At 38.1% G+C, this 24,301-nt stretch overlaps 1 protein-coding gene across 1 annotated transcript; it reads right to left on the bottom strand.

Moving 5' to 3' along the window:
* Window positions 1-396: 396 nt before the first annotated feature.
* LOC119734176 (39S ribosomal protein L27, mitochondrial-like) lies at window positions 397-3,797 on the bottom strand. Its single transcript, XM_038207526.1, has 4 exons — window positions 3,654-3,797; window positions 2,630-2,773; window positions 2,214-2,284; window positions 397-1,130 (listed from the first exon to the last, which is right to left on the bottom strand). Exons 1-4 carry the CDS (start codon window positions 3,709-3,711, stop codon window positions 927-929), a joined length of 477 nt encoding a protein of 158 aa, XP_038063454.1. The 5' UTR covers window positions 3,712-3,797; the 3' UTR covers window positions 397-926.
* Window positions 3,798-24,301: the final 20,504 nt, after the last annotated feature.

The following is a 24,301-nucleotide window of genomic DNA, read 5'->3' as shown; positions in this document are numbered from 1 at the left end:
AAAATCTGAGCCCTGCAACACGGAACACATGAAAATTCAATCACACCAACATGACCAGTGCCAACAGCAACACAGCGGTACTTTCCTTGCCTTCCACAGCTGTGACCCGGGTTCGATTCCTGCCTGGGCCAACATGTGGGTTGGGTTTTCAGTCCCTACTTCATTCCGTGGGTTTTCCTTAGAATATTCTTCTGTGGTGTTCCTCCTACATCTAAAACAGGAATTTCTTCACACTGTCTTCTCTTTAGTGGGGTGCTGTGGTCCAATGGTTACAGTGTTCGACTCGTGTGCCGTGGTACATGGGTTCGAATCCTGACGGGGGAATGGTGCTTGTGCGCTTGGGCAAGGCACTTAACTACGATTGCCTCTCTCCACCCAGGTGTAGTAAATGGATACCTGGTAGGAAGAAATTCCTTCAATGCTTGAGCGCCGTAATGGCAGCCGTGCTAAAGCCAGGGTAATAATAAGAGCGCCAGGAGCCTCACTTCGTGACGGACATGAGTGAACACAAGAAGCCAATATTATTTTTTTTATTGTTTACTAGGCCCCATGGGAGGCCAGTGGATGCCACTGAATGGGCTGGCCAGTTAAAATAAGAATTGAATTAAACAAAAAAACAAACAATTTGTAACAGCTTATCAAGTCTCGTATTTATAGGCTTCATGGGCAAGAGTACCCATTAATGAAATACATGTGAGAGATGGAAGACTTTCAGCTCCATTGTTCATGTGTGTCCTTGTGGACCACGCGAAGACACGCTATGACACTGTGCACATCAGGATGACCATGGGTAGTGAGAAACTCCATGCAACACATGCGCGAACCACTGTGCAAATCCTCAAAGTCCTTTCGAGGTCGACCACAAAGGGTCATCTTGTGTTTCTCCACAGAGTCGATAACAGCGAACCACAGCGTCCACAGCCAAGTTAGATCTGTTCCTTGAGTTTGAAGTTCCCCACTTCCGGCTCTGGCCTGACGTTCACAAATGTCCTCGTCATTGCCTCGTCTGACAGCGTAGGGGCGACGGATCTCCCAAACTCCGTGTCTGGTCTAGGGTTCCACCGCTCCTGGGTGAAGTAGACGGTACCTGCCACCTGGGCCGATAGGGTCCTGTCACGCCCTGTCGTAACCTGAAGAAAGAGACAATTAAAATGCTTGCATTTTTTAAAACATTTTCAAAAACTTGCCTTTCTATATATTTTTCATGGTGCTTAAATCAGTATGGTGTTGTGTATACTAAAATACAGGCCAGGGTGAGTAAAAAAAAAACCGAAACCCAAATGTTGGGACTATTGTTTGAGTGAAGTTCTGCATGTAGCACTTTCAAAATTTAGGATGTCAAAGTCCATTTCGTAAGCTTTGTTTTAGTACAAGAATCATTCAAATCACTCATGTACTTTTCAAGTTACGGAATTTTAAACACAACCTCCAGTTCAAGGTTCTGTCCACGGATCACAAAAATTGTGTGCATTCTTTCAGGAAAACGAAAACAATTCACACACATCCCTATGTGATTTGTTTTCGTTTTGCTGAAAGAACACTTACCTTTTTTTTTTAATGATTCTTGTACTAAAAGAAAGCTTACGAATTGGGCTTTCATATCCTAGATTTTGAAGGTGCTACATGCAAAACTTAACTGAAACAATCGTCCCGACATTTGGGTTTCGTTTCTTTTTACATCCCCTGTATGCAATATAAATTTATACATGTATCAAAGGATCCAGGGAGAAAACAAACATTTCAGGTTTCACCCGAAACGGCCCAAATCTGAAAAGTTTTCCACATCCGCAGTCATCAAAAATACTAATTTCTGGCCCAAAAATCTAACTTCACGAAACTAAGTCAAATGTTCACACAGGGTGGGTAGATGCCAGAAATAAATCCCCGAGAGATTTCAGCTCACTACAGTCAGGATCCGGGCACAAAACAAACATTTCAGTTTTTTACCCAAAATGGCCCAAATCTGAGAAGTTTTTCATATCCGCGGTCATCAAAATTACTAATTTCTAGCCAAAAAATCTAACTTCACAAAACTTTGACAAATGATCACACAAGTTGGGTAGATGCCAGAAATGAATTCCTAATAATCTAGCAATTTTGTTTTTAAAAAAACAAACAAAGGGGGGGGGGGGGGTCGGAACTTATAATGTAGATTTGTTTCAGGGTGATGGGGGTTCTTGGGATATACATCTTCATGTATATGTAATACTTACAAAGTTCCCAGGGTACCATCGGAATGCCATCTTCTGCCTGACCAGAATCATACCGGGTTGCACATAACATCCTGGAAAACAAATCACATCGCATCAATAAATCAAATTCCCGATCTCATCACAAAACAATCAATTATGCAAAGGCTGTGTGAAAGAATGACTCTAGTGACAAAAAAGAGCTGCTAGCCAGGGGCTGCAGCCGCTAGCCAGGGGCCGCAGCCGCTAGCCAGGGGCCGCAGCCGCTAGCCAGGGGCCGCAGCCGCTAGCCAGGGGCCGCAGCCGCTAGCCAGGGGCCGCAGCCGCTAGCCAGGGGCCGCAGCCGCAAGCCAGTGGCCGCAGCCGCTAGCCAGTGGCTTCCATCTTGTGCATGTTAATATCAGCTGTATCCAATTGATTCAGACATGGCCATACCATACCTTCATTCTTCTTGAGGCCCAGTCTCTGGCCAGGGCTCTTGCCTCCATGGTTCCTCTTGCTGCTGCCAGCCTTCTTTGATGCCCATCTCACACCACATAGGCTCAACGCCGGACGGACTTGTTCTAAGGCCGTTGACCATAAACCTGAAGTCAGTATAGTGAGTAAAGAAGATACTTCAACTCTGAAGTTAATGATAAAACTCATATTTGGACGGAAATGAAACTGGATTTTTAAAATGATTTCTTTCCGACGAGAAAAAGCAACATGAAACAAAATAAGCATAAATCAATGCAGTCCTCAATGATGGACAGTTTATATGTTGGGAAAAAACAATGAACAAATGTAGCCTGTAGGACCATAAAAATTTTAGAAAACTTATTAATTATCCGCGCATGGATGACGATTCTTCCATTCCACAGTGGAACCCAAATTTAGAATCCATTATTTTGATTAGAAAATAAGGAAAGAATGTAGTATCCAGACGCCACTTAAGCGGTTGTGTACATTTAGTCCATGAAGAGTCAAGAACATTTTCTAAGTATTTCCTAACAAAATTTGAAATTTTTCTCAGTCCGAGATTCATGTCTTTTCAAAATTTCTGCTACTGTAATAACTAACCTTTATTGAGATGATATACAATGATTAAGAAAAAAAAGTGGACAGTCTTCTTCCGAAAATAAAAAAGTTTATAATTTTCACAATTCCCTTTAGAACATATCAATGAAGAAAGTGGTGTGTCAGGTAACTACATTTCTTAATATTACATAAAAAGTAGGCCTAGCATCATGATACTGCCTTCTCCCGCAAGTTATTTGCACCCCCCCCTCTCTCGGCCCCGCCCAATCGTTCCATGCCTCCCTGCACTGTGAACTCAGAAGTCGGTGACAAATTTAGTGAACTGCGGTACGTTTCAGGCCGGGCAAAGTGCGACGAAAAATTCCCCATAAGCTCCTTATTCGGTAAAATAAAAAGTAATGAATACTTCACTTTCAATAATTTTACGTTTTCAACCCCTGATCTTACCAATTTCAATGGATTTCAGAGGGCTTTTGAAAAGCTTCGAGATCTGCCGGACCAACATGATGATTTGTTAGTTGACCTTTGACCTCTAGTCAGAGACCTTATCTTGCGTTTACTTGATGAGTAATAATATGTGCTGAGGTGGGGGACTAGACATGCAGTAGGTATATAATAAAGCGCACGTACCAAACTAAACTTAGCCGCGTTATAGGCCCAAAACCTAGCCGCGTTCTTAGCCGCGTTCTTAGCCGCGTTCTCAACCGCGGTATCAAAATCTCAAACACATACAGTAAAAGGTGGTTGCTTCTCTGTTTGTAATGAAAGGATTTCTTGGACTTTCCCAACGAAATGTTAAAGTTATACAATAAATGTACTACTTTTTATGCTTTCATCTAACCGAACCTTCTATTGGGCACGTCATATTTTAGAGGGGGCCAATTCGGTCCACTAATTAGCTGTTAATTAAGGCCCTATCGAGGAGTCTCCATTTTCCACTCTAAAAGTGCACAAAAGGGAATGCTGCTGACCTATAACACCCCTTTAAAACAAAATGTACCCCACATAGTTTTATAAATTTGAATTTTTATTGCATAATCCATTTCATCCATCTAATGGGAAGATCAAATTTTGGAGGGGGCCAATTCGGTCCACTAATTAGCTGTCAATTAAGGCCCTAATGAGGAGTCTCCATTTTCCACTCTAAAACTGCACAAACGGGAATGCTGCTGACCTATTACCCCTTTAAAACAAAATGTACCCCACATAGTTTTATAAATTTGAATTTTTATTGCATAATCCATTTGATCCATCTATTGGGATGATCAAATTTTGGAGGGGGCCAATTCGGTCCACTAATTAGCTGTTAATTAAGGCCCTATCGAGGAGTCTCCATTTTCCACTCTAAAAGTGCACAAAACTGAATGCTTTGACCTAAACACCCATTTAAAACAAAATGTACCCCACATAGTTTTATAAATTTGAATTTTTATTGCATAATCCATTTGATCCATCTAATGGGAAGATCAAATTTTGGAGAGGGCCAATTCGGTCCACTAATTAGCTGTCAATTAAGGCCCTATCGAGGAGTCTCCATTTTCCACTCTAAAAGTGCACAAAACTGAATGCTGCTGACCTATAACACCCCTTTAAAACAAAATGTACCCCACATAGTTTTATAAATTTGAATTTTTATTGCATAATCCATTTGATCCATCTACTGGGAAGATCAAATTTTGGAGGGGGCCAATTCGGTCCACTAATTAGCTGTCAATTAAGGCCCTATCGAGGAGTCTCCATTTTCCACTCTAAAAGTGCACAAAACTGAATGCTTTGACCTATAATACCCCTTTAAAACAAAATGTACCCCACATAGTTTTATAAATTTGAATTTTTATTGCATAATCCATTTCATCCATCTACTGGGAAGATCAAATTTTGGAGGGGGCCAATTCGGTCCACTAAAGTCTCCATTTTCCACTCTAAAAGTGCACAAAAGGGAATGCTGCTGACCTATAACACCCCTTTAAAACAAAATGTACCCCACATAGTTTTATAAATTTGAATTTTTATTGCATAATCCATTTCATCCATCTACTGGGAAGATCAAATTTTGGAGGGGGCCAATTCGGTCCACGAATTAGCTGTCAATTAAGGCCCTATCGAGGAGTCTCCATTTTCCACTCTAAAACTGCACAAACGGGAATGCTGCTGACCTATTACCCCTTTAAAACAAAATGTACCCCACATAGTTTTATAAATTTGAATTTTTATTGCATAATCCATTTCATCCATCTATTGGGATGATCAAATTTTGGAGGGGGCCAATTCGGTCCACTAATTAGCTGTTAATTAAGGCCCTATCGAGGAGTCTCCATTTTCCACTCTAAAAGTGCACAAAACTGAATGCTTTGACCTATAACACCCATTTAAAACAAAATGTACCCCACATAGTTTTATAAATTTGAATTTTTATTGCATAATCCATTTGATTCATCTAATGGGAAGATCAAATTTGGGAGGGGGCCAATTCGGTCCACTAAAGTCTCCATTTTCCACTCTAAAAGTGCACAAAAGGGAATGCTGCTGACCTATAACACCCCTTTAAAACAAAATGTACCCCACATAGTTTTATAAATTTGAATTTTTATTGCATAATCCATTTCATCCATCTACTGGGAAGATCAAATTTTGGAGGGGGCCAATTCGGTCCACGAATTAGCTGTCAATTAAGGCCCTATCGAGGAGTCTCCATTTTCCACTCTAAAACTGCACAAACGGGAATGCTGCTGACCTATTACCCCTTTAAAACAAAATGTACCCCACATAGTTTTATAAATTTGAATTTTTATTGCATAATCCATTTAATCCATCTATTGGGATGATCAAATTTTGGAGGGGGCCAATTCGGTCCACTAATTAGCTGTTAATTAAGGCCCTATCGAGGAGTCTCCATTTTCCACTCTAAAAGTGCACAAAACTGAATGCTTTGACCTATAACACCCATTTAAAACAAAATGTACCCCACATAGTTTTATAAATTTGAATTTTTATTGCATAATCCATTTGATCCATCTAATGGGAAGATCAAATTTTGGAGGGGGCCAATTCGGTCCACTAATTAGCTGTCAATTAAGGCCCTATCGAGGAGTCTCCATTTTCCACTCTAAAAGTGCACAAAACTGAATGCTGCTGACCTATAACACCCCTTTAAAACAAAATGTACCCCACATAGTTTTATAAATTTGAATTTTTATTGCATAATCCATTTCATCCATCTACTGGGAAGATCAAATTTTGGAGGGGGCCAATTCGGTCCACTAATTAGCTGTCAATTAAGGCCCTATCGAGGAGTCTCCATTTTCCACTCTAAAAGTGCACAAAACTGAATGCTTTGACCTATAACACCCCTTTAAAACAAAATGTACCCCACATAGTTTTATAAATTTGAATTTTTATTGCATAATCCATTTCATCCATCTACTGGGAAGATCAAATTTTGGAGGGGGCCAATTCGGTCCACTAATTAGCTGTCAATTAAGGCCCTATCGAGGAGTCTCCATTTTCCACTCTAAAAGTGCACAAAACTGAATGCTGCTGACCTATAACACCCCTTTAAAACAAAATGTACCCCACATAGTTTTATAAATTTGAATTTTTATTGCATAATCCATTTGATCCATCTACTGGGAAGATCAAATTTTGGAGGGGGCCAATTCGGTCCACTAATTAGCTGTCAATTAAGGCCCTATCGAGGAGTCTCCATTTTCCACTCTAAAAGTGCACAAAACTGAATGCTTTGACCTATAACACCCCTTTAAAACAAAATGTACCCCACATAGTTTTATAAATTTGAATTTTTATTGCATAATCCATTTGATCCATCTAATGGGAAGATCAAATTTTGGAGGGGGCCAATTCGGTCCACTAATTAGCTGTCAATTAAGGCCCTATCGATGAGTCTCCATTTTCCACTCTAAAAGTGCACAAAACTGAATGCTGCTGACCTATAACACCCCTTTAAAACAAAATGTACCCCACATAGTTTTATAAATTTGAATTTTTATTGCATAATCCATTTGATCCATCTACTGGGAAGATCAAATTTTGGAGGGGGCCAATTCGGTCCACTAATTAGCTGTCAATTAAGGCCCTATCGAGGAGTCTCCATTTTCCACTCTAAAAGTGCACAAAACTGAATGCTTTGACCTATAACACCCATTTAAAACAAAATGTACCCCACATAGTTTTATAAATTTGAATTTTTATTGCATAATCCATTTGATCCATCTACTGGGAAGATCACATTTTGGAGGGGGCCAATTCGGTCCACTAATAAGCTGTCAATTAAGGCCCCATCGAGGAGTCTCCATTTTCCACTCTAAAAGTGCACAAAACTGAATGCTTTGACCTATAACACCCCTTTAAAACAAAATGTACCCCACATAGTTTTATAAATTTGAATTTTTATTGCATAATCCATTTGATCCATCTAATGGGAAGATCAAATTTTGGAGGGGGCCAATTCGGTCCACTAATTAGCTGTCAATTAAGGCCCTATCGATGAGTCTCCATTTTCCACTCTAAAAGTGCACAAAACTGAATGCTTTGACCTATAACACCCATTTAAAACAAAATGTACCCCACATGGTTTTATAAATTTGAATTTTTATTGCATAATCCATTTGATCCATCTACTGGGAAGATCACATTTTGGAGGGGGCCAATTCGGTCCACTAATTAGCTGTCAATTAAGGCCCTATCGAGGAGTCTCCATTTTCCACTCTGAAAGTGCACAAAACTGAATGCTGCTGACCTATAACACACCTTTAAAACAAAATGTACCCCACATAGTTTTATAAATTTGAATTTTTATTGCATAATCCATTTCATCCATCTAATGGAAAGATCAAATTTTGGAGGGGGCCAATTCGGTCCACTAATTAGCTGTCAATTAAGGCCCTATCGAGGAGTCTCCATTTTCCACTCTAAAAGTGCACAAAACTGAATGCTGCTGACCTATAACACCCCTTTAAAACAAAATGTACCCCACATAATTTTATAAATTTGAATTTTTATTGCATAATCCATTTCATCCATCTACTGGGAAGATCAAATTTTGGAGGGGGCCAATTCGGTCCACTAATTAGCTGTCAATTAAGGCCCTATCGAGGAGTCTCCATTTTCCACTCTAAAAGTGCACAAAACTGAATGCTGCTGACCTATAACACCCCTTTAAAACAAAATGTACCCCACATAGTTTTATAAATTTGAATTTTTATTGCATAATCCATTTCATCCATCTACTGGGAAGATCAAATTTTGGAGGGGGCCAATTCGGTCCACTAATTAGCTGTCAATTAAGGCCCTATCGAGGAGTCTCCATTTTCCACTCTAATAGTGCACAAAACTGAATGCTTTGACCTATAACACCCCTTTAAAACAAAATGTACCCCACATAGTTTTATAAATTTGAATTTTTATTGCATAATCCATTTCATCCATCTAATGGGAAGATCAAATTTTGGAGGGGGCCAATTCGGTCCACTAATTAGCTGTCAATTAAGGCCCTATCGAGGAGTCTCCATTTTCCACTCTAAAAGTGCACAAAACTGAATGCTGCTGACCTATAACACCCCTTTAAAACAAAATGTACCCCACATAGTTTTATAAATTTGAATTTTTATTGCATAATCCATTTGATCCATCTACTGGGAAGATCAAATTTTGGAGGGGGCCAATTCGGTCCACTAATTAGCTGTCAATTAAGGCCCTATCGAGGAGTCTCCATTTTCCACTCTAAAAGTGCACAAAACTGAATGCTTTGACCTATAACACCCCTTTAAAACAAAATGTACCCCACATAGTTTTATAAATTTGAATTTTTATTGCATAATCCATTTCATCCATCTACTGGAAAGATCAAATTTTGGAGGGGGCCAATTCGGTCCACGAATTAGCTGTCAATTAAGGCCCTAATGAGGAGTCTCCATTTTCCACTCTAAAACTGCACAAACGGGAATGCTGCTGACCTATTACCCCTTTAAAACAAAATGTACCCCACATAGTTTTATAAATTTGAATTTTTATTGCATAATCCATTTCATCCATCTATTGGGATGATCAAATTTTGGAGGGGGCCAATTCGGTCCACTAATTAGCTGTTAATTAAGGCCCTATCAAGGAGTCTCCATTTTCCACTCTAAAAGTGCACAAAACTGAATGCTTTGACCTATAACACCCATTTAAAACAAAATGTACCCCACATAGTTTTATAAATTTGAATTTTTATTGCATAATCCATTTGATCCATCTAATGGGAAGATCAAATTTTGGAGGGGGCCAATTCGGTCCACTAATTAGCTGTCAATTAAGGCCCTATCGAGGAGTCTCCATTTTCCACTCTAAAAGTGCACAAAACTGAATGCTGCTGACCTATAACACCCCTTTAAAACAAAATGTACCCCACATAGTTTTATAAATTTGAATTTTTATTGCATAATCCATTTCATCCATCTACTGGGAAGATCAAATTTTGGAGGGGGCCAATTCGGTCCACGAATTAGCTGTCAGTTAAGGCCCTAATGAGGAGTCTCCATTTTCCACTCTAAAACTGCACAAACGGGAATGCTGCTGACCTATTACCCCTTTAAAACAAAATGTACCCCACATAGTTTTATAAATTTGAATTTTTATTGCATAATCCATTTCATCCATCTATTGGGATGATCAAATTTTGGAGGGGGCCAATTCGGTCCACTAATTAGCTGTTAATTAAGGCCCTATCAAGGAGTCTCCATTTTCCACTCTAAAAGTGCACAAAACTGAATGCTTTGACCTATAACACCCATTTAAAACAAAATGTACCCCACATAGTTTTATAAATTTGAATTTTTATTGCATAATCCATTTGATCCATCTAATGGGAAGATCAAATTTTGGAGGGGGCCAATTCGGTCCACTAATTAGCTGTCAATTAAGGCCCTATCGAGGAGTCTCCATTTTCCACTCTAAAAGTGCACAAAACTGAATGCTGCTGACCTATAACACCCATTTAAAACAAAATGTACCCCACATGGTTTTATAAATTTGAATTTTTATTGCATAATCCATTTGATCCATCTACTGGGAAGATCACATTTTGGAGGGGGCCAATTCGGTCCACTAATTAGCTGTCAATTAAGGCCCTATCGAGGAGTCTCCATTTTCCACTCTAAAAGTGCACAAAACTGAATGCTTTGACCTATAACACCCCTTTAAAACAAAATGTACCCCACATAGTTTTATAAATTTGAATTTTTATTGCATAATCCATTTCATCCATCTACTGGGAAGATCAAATTTTGGAGGGGGCCAATTCGGTCCAATAATTAGCTGTCAATTAAGGCCCTATCGAGGAGTCTCCATTTTCCACTCTAAAAGTGCACAAAACTGAATGCTTTGACCTATAACACCCATTTAAAACAAAATGTACCCCACATAGTTTTATAAATTTGAATTTTTATTGCATAATCCATTTCATCCATCTAATGGGAAGATCAAATTTTGGAGGGGGCCAATTCGGTCCACTAATTAGCTGTCAATTAAGGCCCTATCGAGGAGTCTCCATTTTCCACTCTAAAAGTGCACAAAACTGAATGCTACTGACCTATAACACCCCTTTAAAACAAAATGTACCCCACATAAATTTATAAATTTGAATTTTTATTGCATAATCCATTTGATCCATCTACTGGGAAGATCAAATTTTGGAGGGGGCCAATTCGGTCCACTAATTAGCTGTCAATTAAGGCCCTAGTGAGGAGTCTCCATTTTCCACTCTAAAAGTGCACAAAAGGGAATGTTGCTGACCTATAACACCCCTTTAAAACAAAATGTACCCCACATAGTTTTATAAATTTGAATTTTTATTGCATAATCCATTTGATCCATCTAATGGGAAGATCAAATTTTGGAGGGGGCCAATTCGGTCCACTAATTAGCTGTCAATTAAGGCCCTATCGAGGAGTCTCCATTTTCCACTCTAAAAGTGCACAAAACTGAATGCTGCTGACCTATAACACCCATTTAAAACAAAATGTACCCCACATGGTTTTATAAATTTGAATTTTTATTGCATAATCCATTTGATCCATCTACTGGGAAGATCACATTTTGGAGGGGGCCAATTCGGTCCACTAATTAGCTGTCAATTAAGGCCCTATCGAGGAGTCTCCATTTTCCACTCTAAAAGTGCACAAAACTGAATGCTTTGACCTATAACACCCCTTTAAAACAAAATGTACCCCACATAGTTTTATAAATTTGAATTTTTATTGCATAATCCATTTCATCCATCTACTGGGAAGATCAAATTTTGGAGGGGGCCAATTCGGTCCAATAATTAGCTGTCAATTAAGGCCCTATCGAGGAGTCTCCATTTTCCACTCTAAAAGTGCACAAAACTGAATGCTTTGACCTATAACACCCATTTAAAACAAAATGTACCCCACATAGTTTTATAAATTTGAATTTTTATTGCATAATCCATTTCATCCATCTAATGGGAAGATCAAATTTTGGAGGGGGCCAATTCGGTCCACTAATTAGCTGTCAATTAAGGCCCTATCGAGGAGTCTCCATTTTCCACTCTAAAAGTGCACAAAACTGAATGCTACTGACCTATAACACCCCTTTAAAACAAAATGTACCCCACATAAATTTATAAATTTGAATTTTTATTGCATAATCCATTTGATCCATCTACTGGGAAGATCAAATTTTGGAGGGGGCCAATTCGGTCCACTAATTAGCTGTCAATTAAGGCCCTAGTGAGGAGTCTCCATTTTCCACTCTAAAAGTGCACAAAAGGGAATGTTGCTGACCTATAACACCCCTTTAAAACAAAATGTACCCCAAATAGTTTTATAAATTTGCATTTTTATTCCATAATCCATTTTATCCATCTATTGGGAAGATCAAATTTTGTAGGGGGCCAATTCGGTCCACTAATTAGCTGTTAATTAAGGCCCTAATCAGGAGTCTCCATTTTCCACTCTAAAAATGCACAAAACTGAATGCTGATGACCTATAACACCACTTTAAAACAAAATGTACCCCACATAGTTTTACAAAATTAAATTTACAAAGGGTTAATCAAATTTTAAAAAATTGCACTTTAAAGGAAAATTCAGACCACATGTTTGTAAACATTTTAATTTTGATATGACGTTTTTTATTTCATTCATTGGCAGATCACATTCGTGAAAAGGGCAATTTTTTTCAAGAATGCGGTGTTCATTACTGGCATAACGACGATCGATTTGCGCTCTCAATAATCAGAAACCTGATTTAATTGACATAATTATCATTCCCAGTGTTAACAATTATAATTTGTTTTGTCCACAATCGGCATTTAAACTAAAGAGAAAACAAAGGAAAAGGTTAAAAAAGCAAAAACAACAATTCTTCTTAAAAATCAGACATCCCTCCCCTCCAGATATTTTTCTTTATGAAAATGTATGTAATGAAGATATTGACATTGAAGAAATCTACACTCAGTGGTGGGGAAACTCCCTCAAAAGGGGGGGGGGGGGTGTCGGATACTTGACACCAAATCACGACAAAATTTTTCAAAAAGGAGCATTTCAAGGCACTTGTGCTTTTTGTTAAAAAAATCACACGAATTTTAAATTGGGCATTGTTCTATATCTCATCACAACAAATTGTGGTGGACGATGCATTTGCACATCCCCTAAGTCAAAAGGTGTTGGACATACCCCCCCCCTCGCGACTTCCATCCATGTAGATTACAGAAACAATATCCCAGAACATGCTAAATGGTAGACACAGCACAGTGCAGCCAAAAGTGGACATACCATCTTCTGGTCTGAAGTCCTCGATATACACCCCTTTCAAAGTAATTTTCACCGTTTTCATCGTGGCAGTATTGTGTGATGTCGATACTAAGTCTGTATCTAGACATACGGCAAATTTGTATTTCATCAATTGGAATATTCTTATTCCATCATTTTCAAGAAGCATACCTCTGATACAGTACTCATTGTATTGTTTTTGTTCGTTACTTATTATCGCTACTAAAGAAGTGTTATTTTTTTTTTATCAAAATACATACGTCATAAAAATGGCACTTGACTCCTACTAAAGTAAATGTGCCTTTCGTTACACTTTTTAAACTTTCATTATCACTATGTAATTAGTCTTTTTCATCTTGAAAACGTCATAAAGTTGGATTGGAGAGGCCAAATTTCTTCTCTTGAAAGCCGATTTAAAGCCTAATGAAGATAGAGACACCTTTAAACGTTACAGTGTATAATTCACATATAGTTGGAAGGGTATTAATTATGAATTTGCATAACTAAACGTAAAACACGTTCTTTGAATGTCGGTGTTCATGAAAACGTTTGCATAGGCTGAAACTAATTTCATATAATTAATTTCACAATCAATATTACATCTACGGGACCATCAATTAATACTGTAATGAGACAAAACAGTATCTTTGCACCGTTACAGAACTATAATGTTCAATGTTTGGATAAACTATGTTTTCTTTGTCAGAAATTACTTTGAGCGAAATTTATACTGTCCATACAATAGACGGATCAGTAATCCTCATGTAGTTCCATTTTTTATACAGAAAGTGGCTCTGTACAAATACGCAGACATTATTCTGTTATGTCATTGAAACGTTAAAACCAATTAGGCAAATCCAATATTGAAAGTGAAAAGAGAGTGACCACACTTCGTTAAATTGACCGTTATGCCATATTAAAATTATCTCCCAATAATTAATATAATTCTTCTATTTTAAACTGTTATATACTGCATTATGTCTTACTATAGTACAAGAAACGTTACATAAAAAAACACACAAGCTGATTGGTTAAGTAGCATATATTTATTAAATTACTCATTAACTTGATTGGTTTAATAATCACATGAACCTCGTACTCCAACTATGACCAAAAGCCGAGGAATCCCTCATTCATTCCCTCGCTTTGATTTGTGTTTAATTCAATTACTTTTTCTTATTTAGAACAGAGAAACTTTTATGTTGTCTGTGTTAATATATGTGCTTTTTAACTCTGTAGTCAAAGTATTTATGTACTTGTAGTCAACGTATTTATGTGCTTGTGAATTGCGTTTCGCATGCTACACCGGGATCTAAAAACGGAATTTGAAAAGTAGATTTCTTTTTCGTATTAACACTTCGTTGGAATTTTCATTTATTCCACCAAGGGTTGTGTTTCGTACGATTTCACGTTGATATATGCGCTCGTGACAGTCAAACAAATACAAAATTTGTTGAAAAAAAAAGAGAACATTATTTTATCTCTATATTGGAAGGATCCGTACAAATTTAACGGAAGAATAATTTTGAGATGCAATGGGAGATGAAGCTAATTTGAAATGTAAATACGCATAATGTGCAAACAAAATGCACGGCACTGAGTGCAACACTCGCACAAGAGAAACTTTCTTGTGTTTTGCTGTTTCGCTAAAAAAAAAATAGTAATATAAATAATGGAATTGAGGCACGTCTGATAAGTTTTATAATTCTTTTTATCCGTGATCAGATCCTAGGCGGTTTTTAACTTTCTTCTTAAAAGTGGTCTATGATTTTTTTTTCATTGAGAAAAAAATAAATGTGTTACTGTTGACTGTTTTTTTCCTGCTACATACACGTTGTTTTAATTGTCATACATGTGCACGGATTTTGAGTACATGTACAGCCGTGCGTTGTGGTGTAAAGGACAGACTTTTGTGGTCTGGAATGCGCCCGATTATAGGCTACAAAATGCGTTTGGAACGAAATGATATTAATCGTTAATAACATTTAATAGTAGCTATAGATAAACATCCACTCAGCCATTCCTTAAAAACGGTTGTTCATGTGTCATTCGTGCGAGAACGAATTCTGGGTCCACCTCCCGACATCCAAAATCGGGGTTATTCAGTGGTAGTTGTGATTCCCAAAACGAAGGAAACACTTGAACTAAATCATCAAACAAGAAAGTACAAATACAGCGACAACCATTACTCAACAATGCTTTTCATCACTATCAACGCAGGAGCTCTTATTGATACTGTTAACTGTAACGTTTGCAGTTTGTATGTTCACTGATTAATGTGAGCTATGAACAATCTACGTAGCTCTGGATCTACGATGTGTGATCGTTTTAAAACTTGGAGGGTGATGTACATCCTCAGTTTGTTAGCATTGTCGTCTCTGATTTGTTTAGATTTCAGACTGATTTCTTCGGCATACAAGCAGCAGAAAACACAACAACTCGCCAAATGTGTTTGCTGCACTGGCCGAAAAAGACTGCTGATCTTGTAGAACACTTGGATTTTGACACCAATATCTGTTCTTTCTACCATTTTGGAAAAAATGTGAGAAAGCACGTCCATGGTGAACCCTTTTTTGGCAAGTGTCGGAACTGCAACTTAGTGAATCAAAGCACTTGAACTGGTTCTGGATGTTGTCCAAAACATAAAGAGTAAAGTGCCTGTTTTCGAGAAGTGGCAAAAACATGATGTCGCAAAATTTGTCACCGTCAATAAATGCTTTTGAGACTGATCGATATGTTTGAGGTGTTGGCTGCTTGTTAATGATCTGCAAGGTTTCGTGGAAGTGCAAGGCCCATAACTTCACTTGATCTACATCTGCATTTCAAGGGCGGATCCAGAACACAATTTTAGGGGGGGGGGCAAAAAAAAATTTGGTCCCCCAAAAAGTGGGTCAAAAAAATTACGGCGTGGTGTTCGGGGCCCGCTTAAGGGCCCAGAAAATGTTTTGGATTCTAGATGCTCTGTGGTGCGATCTGAGGCAATTTCTGACCACTTTAACCAATGTTTTTTTTGAGGAAAAGATGGTGGTGTACTCATTGCCTGTATTTATTGCGATGTAAAAAAAAAAAAAAAAAAATTGGTTTCATTTGCCCCCCCCCCCCGGATCCGCCCTTGCTGCATTTACGATTTCGCAAAGTTGACTGATATAAAAAAAAATCAACGAAAGCTCCACTTAACCAACCAGGACTATAGTTTGGGTAGATATGTTTCAAACGCTTCAACACAGACGATTTGGGGATGTTATTGATCATGGCCAATTGGTGGAAGGATAGAAAATATTTTGTTTTCTCGTCACGTACGGCAACGCTGTGTATTTTTTTTCATCAATGGAGGCCCACAGAAGTTGTACAAATTCCTCTTCCTTTGCACTTACTGTAAACAAGTTGTTGGAGTCAAACGATACTGGTGGAGATGAAATGTCTTCTGTTGGCTGAATTTTTTCATAAAAAAATAAATACCCCGTCGCGGAAAACTCGACTTGTAAAACGAAGAGCAGTAGTCGCTTGAACGTTGCCGTCATTGAACTCTATGATTTTGTTATGATCTAATAGATCCCTGACAAACGTTTTGTAATGGCCACTTTCCAACGATTGGCCTTCGTGGACGACGACTGACCGTAATTCGTAAACGGCAGGAGTGTGACGTCTGTTGTGATTTTCGTCTGTTTCCCCCCAATATTATGAAATCGCAACAACTGCACTACCAATAAAGTAGGATAGTTGACAATTCGAGACACTTTCATCTTTGTACACTGGTCTTGCTCACACATATCACATTTAAGACCCTTCACAATTTCATCATCAAAACATTTTTGCAAACAATAACAGAGGCTCAAATTTCGAACAGGAACAGTTAATATGCCAGATGTCGAATTTTCAAGAACCGTATTGCCGTTGCAGTTGAGACACATTGAGATCTTTGAAATCTCAATTTCATTGGTCAAGCAAGACTCACCAAAAAAGGGTACCATAAGGCCCCCCAAAACAGTCTCCGGTTTCTGGTATGCAGCTTGCCCAAAAAGTGGTGCGGCGACGCGGTTTTTTTTTTTTTTTACCTGATTTTTTTGCTTCAAATGTCGGCTGATGACTGCAAATGGTGCCCGACTAAACTTAGTGCAAATATAGGGGAGTCCAGAGAGGCCACATAAAGCTTATTCTCGACCATAACCCAATCTTAAAACACGTTAAAATTGTGCAGCAGCAGGATTCCAGTTAAACCAGTGAGTTTGGCGGTTTTGAGACATCATCCTTCATTGAAAAATTTTTTTTTTATTTTGCCGACGCGCATGGCTACGGCGACGCGCGCGCATACCAGAAACCGGAGACTTTTTTTTTTGGCCTAAGCTGTAGATAAAATGTGTAATGATTGACAATGTTTCTATGTTGCATCAATGTCTTTCATATTAGTTGACTGTACAAGCAACCCAATCCAATACATCGCATCACGACAATTTTGCGGATAGTACTTACGGCAATTTCTGGACGCGTTTTTTATAAAGTGACTTGCACAACAATGTATAATTGTCTTCTTGAAATCATTGTTTGCGGCAGACCCAGTCACGATTTTGTAACACCGATTAAGGTATTCTGTGACAGTCTCACAGTTAAAGGCCCTCAAATTTGCCAACAAAAGTGTCGAGCTATCGGTTATGACGACCATCTTGGATTTCTGAGTCAAAATGATGTCATCAAGTCAAACTGATGTCGGAATCCGAATCCTCGTCGTCCACTTACACGAACAAGTGTTTTCATACAGGATTCCAGGTGCTCTGGTTAAAAGTTGATTTTGCAAGATGGCGCTGCCAGCCATCTCAAATTTGGCCCTCTAGCGAAAAATGCCGGGATTTATGGGAGGGGCCTTGGGGCTCATTTCTTTATGGTTCATAGAAGTCAAATCCGTTGTCAAAACATCTCTCTTTTTTTGCCAGAGAATGGTCATGGAACTTAGGTTTTTGACATTGAGAGTGAAATTGAAATTGAAACAGAAATCGAATTTACAATTGATATTGAACTTGAAAGTGATATTGAAAGTGAAATTGACATTGAAATTGAAAAAGAAATTGTACTTGTAATGGAAATTGATCATTAGGTACATGTATAGCAGTCATGCACTTTGTATCGGTCTGTTACGTTACGCGCTACGCCAAGCAATATTAGACCCAGTCAATCAAGGGCGTGTCTATGTTTTGTAGATCTTTGCGCGCCTGGCCGCTGTTGTATTTCACAAACACTGCATCAGAATCGACCAAACACACTTTTAGTCCAGGTTAAGTTTGGGAATGATATGGTGTCAAGATTTAGTAAATTCGACTCCGATTGCGCTAGCGCGCGGCATCCGTAAATTTACATTCTTGGATTATATATTAGACGTTCGAACGGAGAAATCCGTGTACAACGTATAATACTTAAACTAGAAACTAGAAACATTTAAAAAAAAATCGGGGGATATTATAATGCCCCCATTGTTCCTTGATTAGCTGACAAGTTCACTTAACGAAGTCGAATGGACAACTTGTCGAGCTGTATTTGTTTTACCAAGTCGACTTAGTGAAGTCGAAAACAAGATGAATTATCTCACCAAGTTGACTTATTAGGGCCGATGTGGAGATGATGACATTCAAACTTCGCGTTCAGTAGTGAAATATCCAGAGGTTGAAACCCATGCAGTCCTGCATCAGGGGGGTGGTACCATCCTTCCAGTAGATTCACTGTTCACATACGATGATCATGCACTACACAGGGCGAGTAAAAACAAGCGGAAACCACCGAAACATATTTCGTATTAAAAAAACTACTTTTAGAGGAAGAAAAATGCTAAAATCGATCAATCCGTTTAAAGAATATCAAGATAAAAACGCATTGACCGGCATAAAATCTGTTTCGTCAAAAAAAGAGAAAAAAACATATATATTCGGACTGTTTCAAACAACAAATTTTAAGAATATGACACAGAAAACCTGTTCCAACAACTGTATACTTAACTGTAGTACACAACATCTTTATTAAAAACCCTGGTTAGGCAAAAAACTGATTTATAAATCCACTCTTTTTATTATACCGTCCTTCAAAAGGACTTTGTTGAATTGTTATGACTTTTAAACTGAGGTTTTATCGCTGCTGATGTTTCGTGTCTGTGCATAGATTTACTCATGCACGTACACGACGGCGAATTAAAAATCTTAAAACCCAATCTTCACTGGGCCTTAACGTCGTCCAAAGTCAAAGCTGTTTATGTGACGTTAACCTTGGCGTACTTTGAAGTGAGTTTAGTTCTGAAAAGAGTGCTCACCGACATATGTATTGCATAATTAAAGTAAAACCACTTGGATTACTTCGGCCTTCGGTGTTAATATTAATTTTAACATGAAAGTGGTGTTTTCCATGTCTGATTTCTTAACATGATATCATTGCTCTTGGCCACTCTCAAAATTGATCTTATATATATGATCCAATATAAATGAATGAAATATATTACGCAATAAAAATTCAAATTTATCAACAAATGTGGGGTACATTTTGTTTTAAAGGGGTGTTATAGGTCAGCAGCATTCAATGGTGTGCACTTTTAGAGTGGAAAATGGAGACTCCTCGATAGGGCCTTAATTGACAGCTAATTAGTGGACCGAATTGGCCCCCTCCAAAATTGGATCTTCCCATTAGATGGATCAAATGGATTATGCAATAAAAATTCAAATTTATAAAACTATGTGGGGTACATTTTGTTTTAAAGGGGTGTTATAGGTCAAAGCATTCAGTTTTGTGCACTTTTAGAGTGGAAAATGGAGACTCCTCGATAGGGCCTTAATTGACAGCTAATTAGTGGACCGAATTGGCCCCCTCCAAAATTTGATCTTCCCAGTAGATGGATCAAATGGATTATGCAATAAAAATTCAAATTTATAAAACTATGTGGGGTACATTTTGTTTTAAAGGGGTGTTATAGGTCAGCAGCATTCAGTTTTGTGCACTTTTAGAGTGGAAAATGGAGACTCCTCGATAGGGCCTTAATTGACAGCTAATTAGTGGACCGAATTGGCCCCCTCCAAAATTTGATCTTCCCAGTAGATGGATGAAATGGATTATGCAATAAAAATTCAAATTTATAAAACTATGTGGGGTACATTTTGTTTTAAAGGGGTGTTATAGGTCAGCAGCATTCAGTTTTGTGCACTTTTAGAGTGGAAAATGGAGACTCCTCGATAGGGCCTTAATTGACAGCTAATTAGTGGACCGAATTGGCCCCCTCCAAAATTTGATCTTCCCATTAGATGGATGAAATGGATTATGCAATAAAAATTCAAATTTATAAAACTATGTGGGGTACATTTTATTTTAAAGGGGTGTTATAGGTCAGCAGCATTCAGTTTTGTGCACTTTTAGAGTGGAAAATGGAGACTCCTCATTAGGGCCTGAATTGACAGCTAATTAGTGGACCGAGTTGGCCCCCTCCAAAATTTGATCTTCCCATTAGATGGATGAAATGGATTATGCAATAAAAATTCAAATTTATAAAACTATGTGGGGTACATTTTGTTTTAAAGGGGTGTTATAGGTCAGCAGCATTCAGTTTTGTGCACTTTTAGAGTGGAAAATGGAGACTCCTCGATAGGGCCTTAATTGACAGCTAATTAGTGGACCGAATTGGCCCCCTCCAAAATTTGATCTTCCCATTAGATGGATGAAATGGATTATGCAATAAAAATTCAAATTTATAAAACTATGTGGGGTACATTTTGTTTTAAAGGGGTGTTATAGGTCAAAGCATTCAGTTTTGTGCACTTTTAGAGTGGAAAATGGAGACTCCTCGATAGGGCCTTAATTGACAGCTAATTAGTGGACCGAATTGGCCCCCTCCAAAATTTGATCTTCCCATTAGATGGATCAAATGGTTTATGCAATAAAAATTCAAATTTATAAAACTATGTGGGGTACATTTTGTTTTAAAGGGGTGTTATAGGTCAGCAGCATTCAGTTTTGTGCACTTTTAGAGTGGAAAATGGAGACTCCTCGATAGGGCCTTAATTGACAGCTAATTAGTGGACCGAATTGGCCCCCTCCAAAATGTGATCTTCCCATTAGATGGATCAAATGGATTATGCAATAAAAATTCAAATTTATAAAACTATGTGGGGTACATTTTGTTTTAAAGGAGTGTTATAAGTCAGCAGCATTCAGTTTTGTGCACTTTTAGAGTGGAAAATGGAGACTCCTCGATAGGGCCTTAATTGACAGCTAATTAGTGGACCGAATTGGCCCCCTCCAAAATTTGATCTTCCCAGTAGATGGATGAAATGGATTATGCAATAAAAATTCAAATGTATAAAACTATGTGGGGTACATTTTGTTTTAAAGGGGTGTTATAGGTCAGCAGCATTCAGTTTTGTGCACTTTTACAGTGGAAAATGGAGACTCCTCGATAGGGCCTTAATTGACAGCTAATTAGTGGACCGAATTGGCCCCCTCCAAAATTTGATCTTCCCAGTAGATGGATGAAATGGATTATGCAATAAAAATTCAAATTTATAAAACTATGTGGGGTACATTTTGTTTTAAAGGGGTGTTATAGGTCAGCAGCATTCAGTTTTGTGCACTTTTAGAGTGGAAAATGGAGACTCCTCGATAGGGCCTTAATTGACAGCTTATTAGTGGACCGAATTGGCCCCCTCCAAAATTTGATCTTCCCAGTAGATGGATGAAATGGATTATGCAATAAAAATTCAAATTTATAAAACTATGTGGGGTACATTTTGTTTTAAAGGGGTGTTATAGGTCAGCTGCATTCAGTTTTGTGCACTTTTAAAGTGGAAAATGGAGACTCCTCGATAGGGCCTAAATTGACAGCTAATTAGTGGACCGAATTGGCCCCCTCCAAAATTTGATCTTCCCATTAGATGGATCAAATGGATTATGCAATAAAAATTCAAATTTATAAAACTATGTGGGGTACATTTTGTTTTAAATGGGTGTTATAGGTCAGCAGCATTCAGTTTTGTGCACTTTTAGAGTGGAAAATGGAGACTCCTCGATAGGGCCTTAATTGACAGCTAATTAGTGGACCGAATTGGCCCCCTCCAAAATTGGATCTTCCCAGTAGATGGATCAAATGGATTATGCAATAAAAATTCAAATTTATAAAACTATGTGGGGTACATTTTGTTTTAAAGGGGTGTTATAGGTCAGCAGCATTCAGTTTTGTGCACTTTTAGAGTGGAAAATGGAGACTCCTCGATAGGGCCTTAATTGACAGCTAATTAGTGGACCGAATTGGCCCCCTCCAAAATTTGATCTTCCCAGTAGATGGATCAAATGGATTATGCAATAAAAATTCAAATTTATAAAACTATGTGGGGTACATTTTGTTTTAAAGGGGTGTTATAGGTCAGCAGCATTCCCTTTTGTGCACTTTTAGAGTGGAAAATGGAGACTCCTCGATAGGGCCTTAATTGACAGCTAATTAGTGGACCGAATTGGCCCCCTCCAAAATTTGATCTTCCCATTAGATGGATGAAATGGATTATGCAATAAAAATTCAAATTTATAAAACTATGTGGGGTACATTTTATTTTAAAGGGGTGTTATAGGTCAGCAGCATTCAGTTTTGTGCACTTTTAGAGTGGAAAATGGAGACTCCTCGATAGGGCCTTAATTGACAGCTAATTAGTGGACCGAATTGGCCCCCTCCAAAATTTGATCTTCCCATTAGATGGATCAAATGGATTATGCAATAAAAATTCAAATTTATAAAACTATGTCGGGTACATTTTGTTTTAAAGGGGTGTTATAGGTCAGCAGCATTCAGTTTTGTGCACTTTTAGAGTGGAAAATGGAGACTCCTCGATAGGGCCTTAATTGACAGCTAATTAGTGGACCGAATTGGCCCCCTCCAAAATGTGATCTTCCCATTAGATGGATCAAATGGATTATGCAATAAAAATTCAAATTTATAAAACTATGTGGGGTACATTTTGTTTTAAAGGGGTGTTATAGGTCAGCAGCATTCAGTTTTGTGCACTTTTAGAGTGGAAAATGGAGACTCCTCGATAGGGCCTTAATTGACAGCGAATTAGTGGACCGAATTGGCCCCCTCCAAAATTTGATCTTCCCAGTAGATGGATCAAACGGATTATGCAATAAAAATTCAAATTTATAAAACTATGTGGGGTACATTTTGTTTTAAAGGGGTGTTATAGGTCAGCAGCATTCCCTTTTGTGCACTTTTAGAGTGGAAAATGGAGACTCCTCGATAGGGCCTTAATTGACAGCTAATTAGTGGACCGAATTGGCCCCCTCCAAAATTTGATCTTCCCATTAGATGGATAAAATGGATTATGCAATAAAAATTCAAATTTATAAAACTATGTGGGGTACATTTTGTTTTAAAGGGGTGTTATAGGTCAAAGCATTCAGTTTTGTGCACTTTTAGAGTGGAAAATGGAGACTCCTCGATAGGGCCTTAATTGACAGCTAATTAGTGGACCGAATTGGCCCCCTCCAAAATTTGATCTTCCCAGTAGATGGATCAAATGGATTATGCAATAAAAATTCAAATTTATAAAACTATGTGGGGTACATTTTGTTTTAAAGGAGTGTTATAGGTCAGCAGCATTCCCTTTTGTGCACTTTTAGAGTGGAAAATGGAGACTCCTCGATAGGGCCTTAATTGACAGCTAATTAGTGGACCGAATTGGCCCCCTCCAAAATTTGATCTTCCCAGTAGATGGATCAAATGGATTATGCAATAAAAATTCAAATTTATAAAACTATGTGGGGTACATTTTGTTTTAAATGGGTGTTATAGGTCAGCAGCATTCCCTTTTGTGCACTTTTAGAGTGGAAAATGGAGACTCCTCGATAGGGCCTTAATTGACAGCTAATTAGTGGACCGAATTGGCCCCCTCCAAAATTTGATCTTCCCATTAGATGGATCAAATGGATTATGCAATAAAAATTCAAATTTATAAAACTATGTGGGGTACATTTTGTTTTAAAGGGGTGTTATAGGTCAAAGCATTCAGTTTTGTGCACTTTTAGAGTGGAAAATGGAGACTCCTCGATAGGGCCTTAATTGACAGCTAATAAATGGACCGAATTGGCCCCCTCCAAAATTTGATCTTCCCATTAGATGGATCAAATGGATTATGCAATAAAAATTCAAATTTATAAAACTATGTGGGGTACATTTTGTTTTAAAGGAGTGTTATAGGTCAGCAGCATTCCCTTTTGTGCACTTTTAGAGTGGAAAATGGAGACTCCTCGATAGGGCCTTAATTGACAGCTAATTAGTGGACCGAATTGGCCCCC

This window comes from Patiria miniata, unplaced genomic scaffold, assembly GCF_015706575.1.
Source record: "Patiria miniata isolate m_02_andy unplaced genomic scaffold, ASM1570657v1 HiC_scaffold_27, whole genome shotgun sequence".
NCBI lineage: Eukaryota > Metazoa > Echinodermata > Asteroidea > Valvatida > Asterinidae > Patiria > Patiria miniata.
This window is presented reverse-complemented; position numbering and strand designations above follow the sequence as displayed.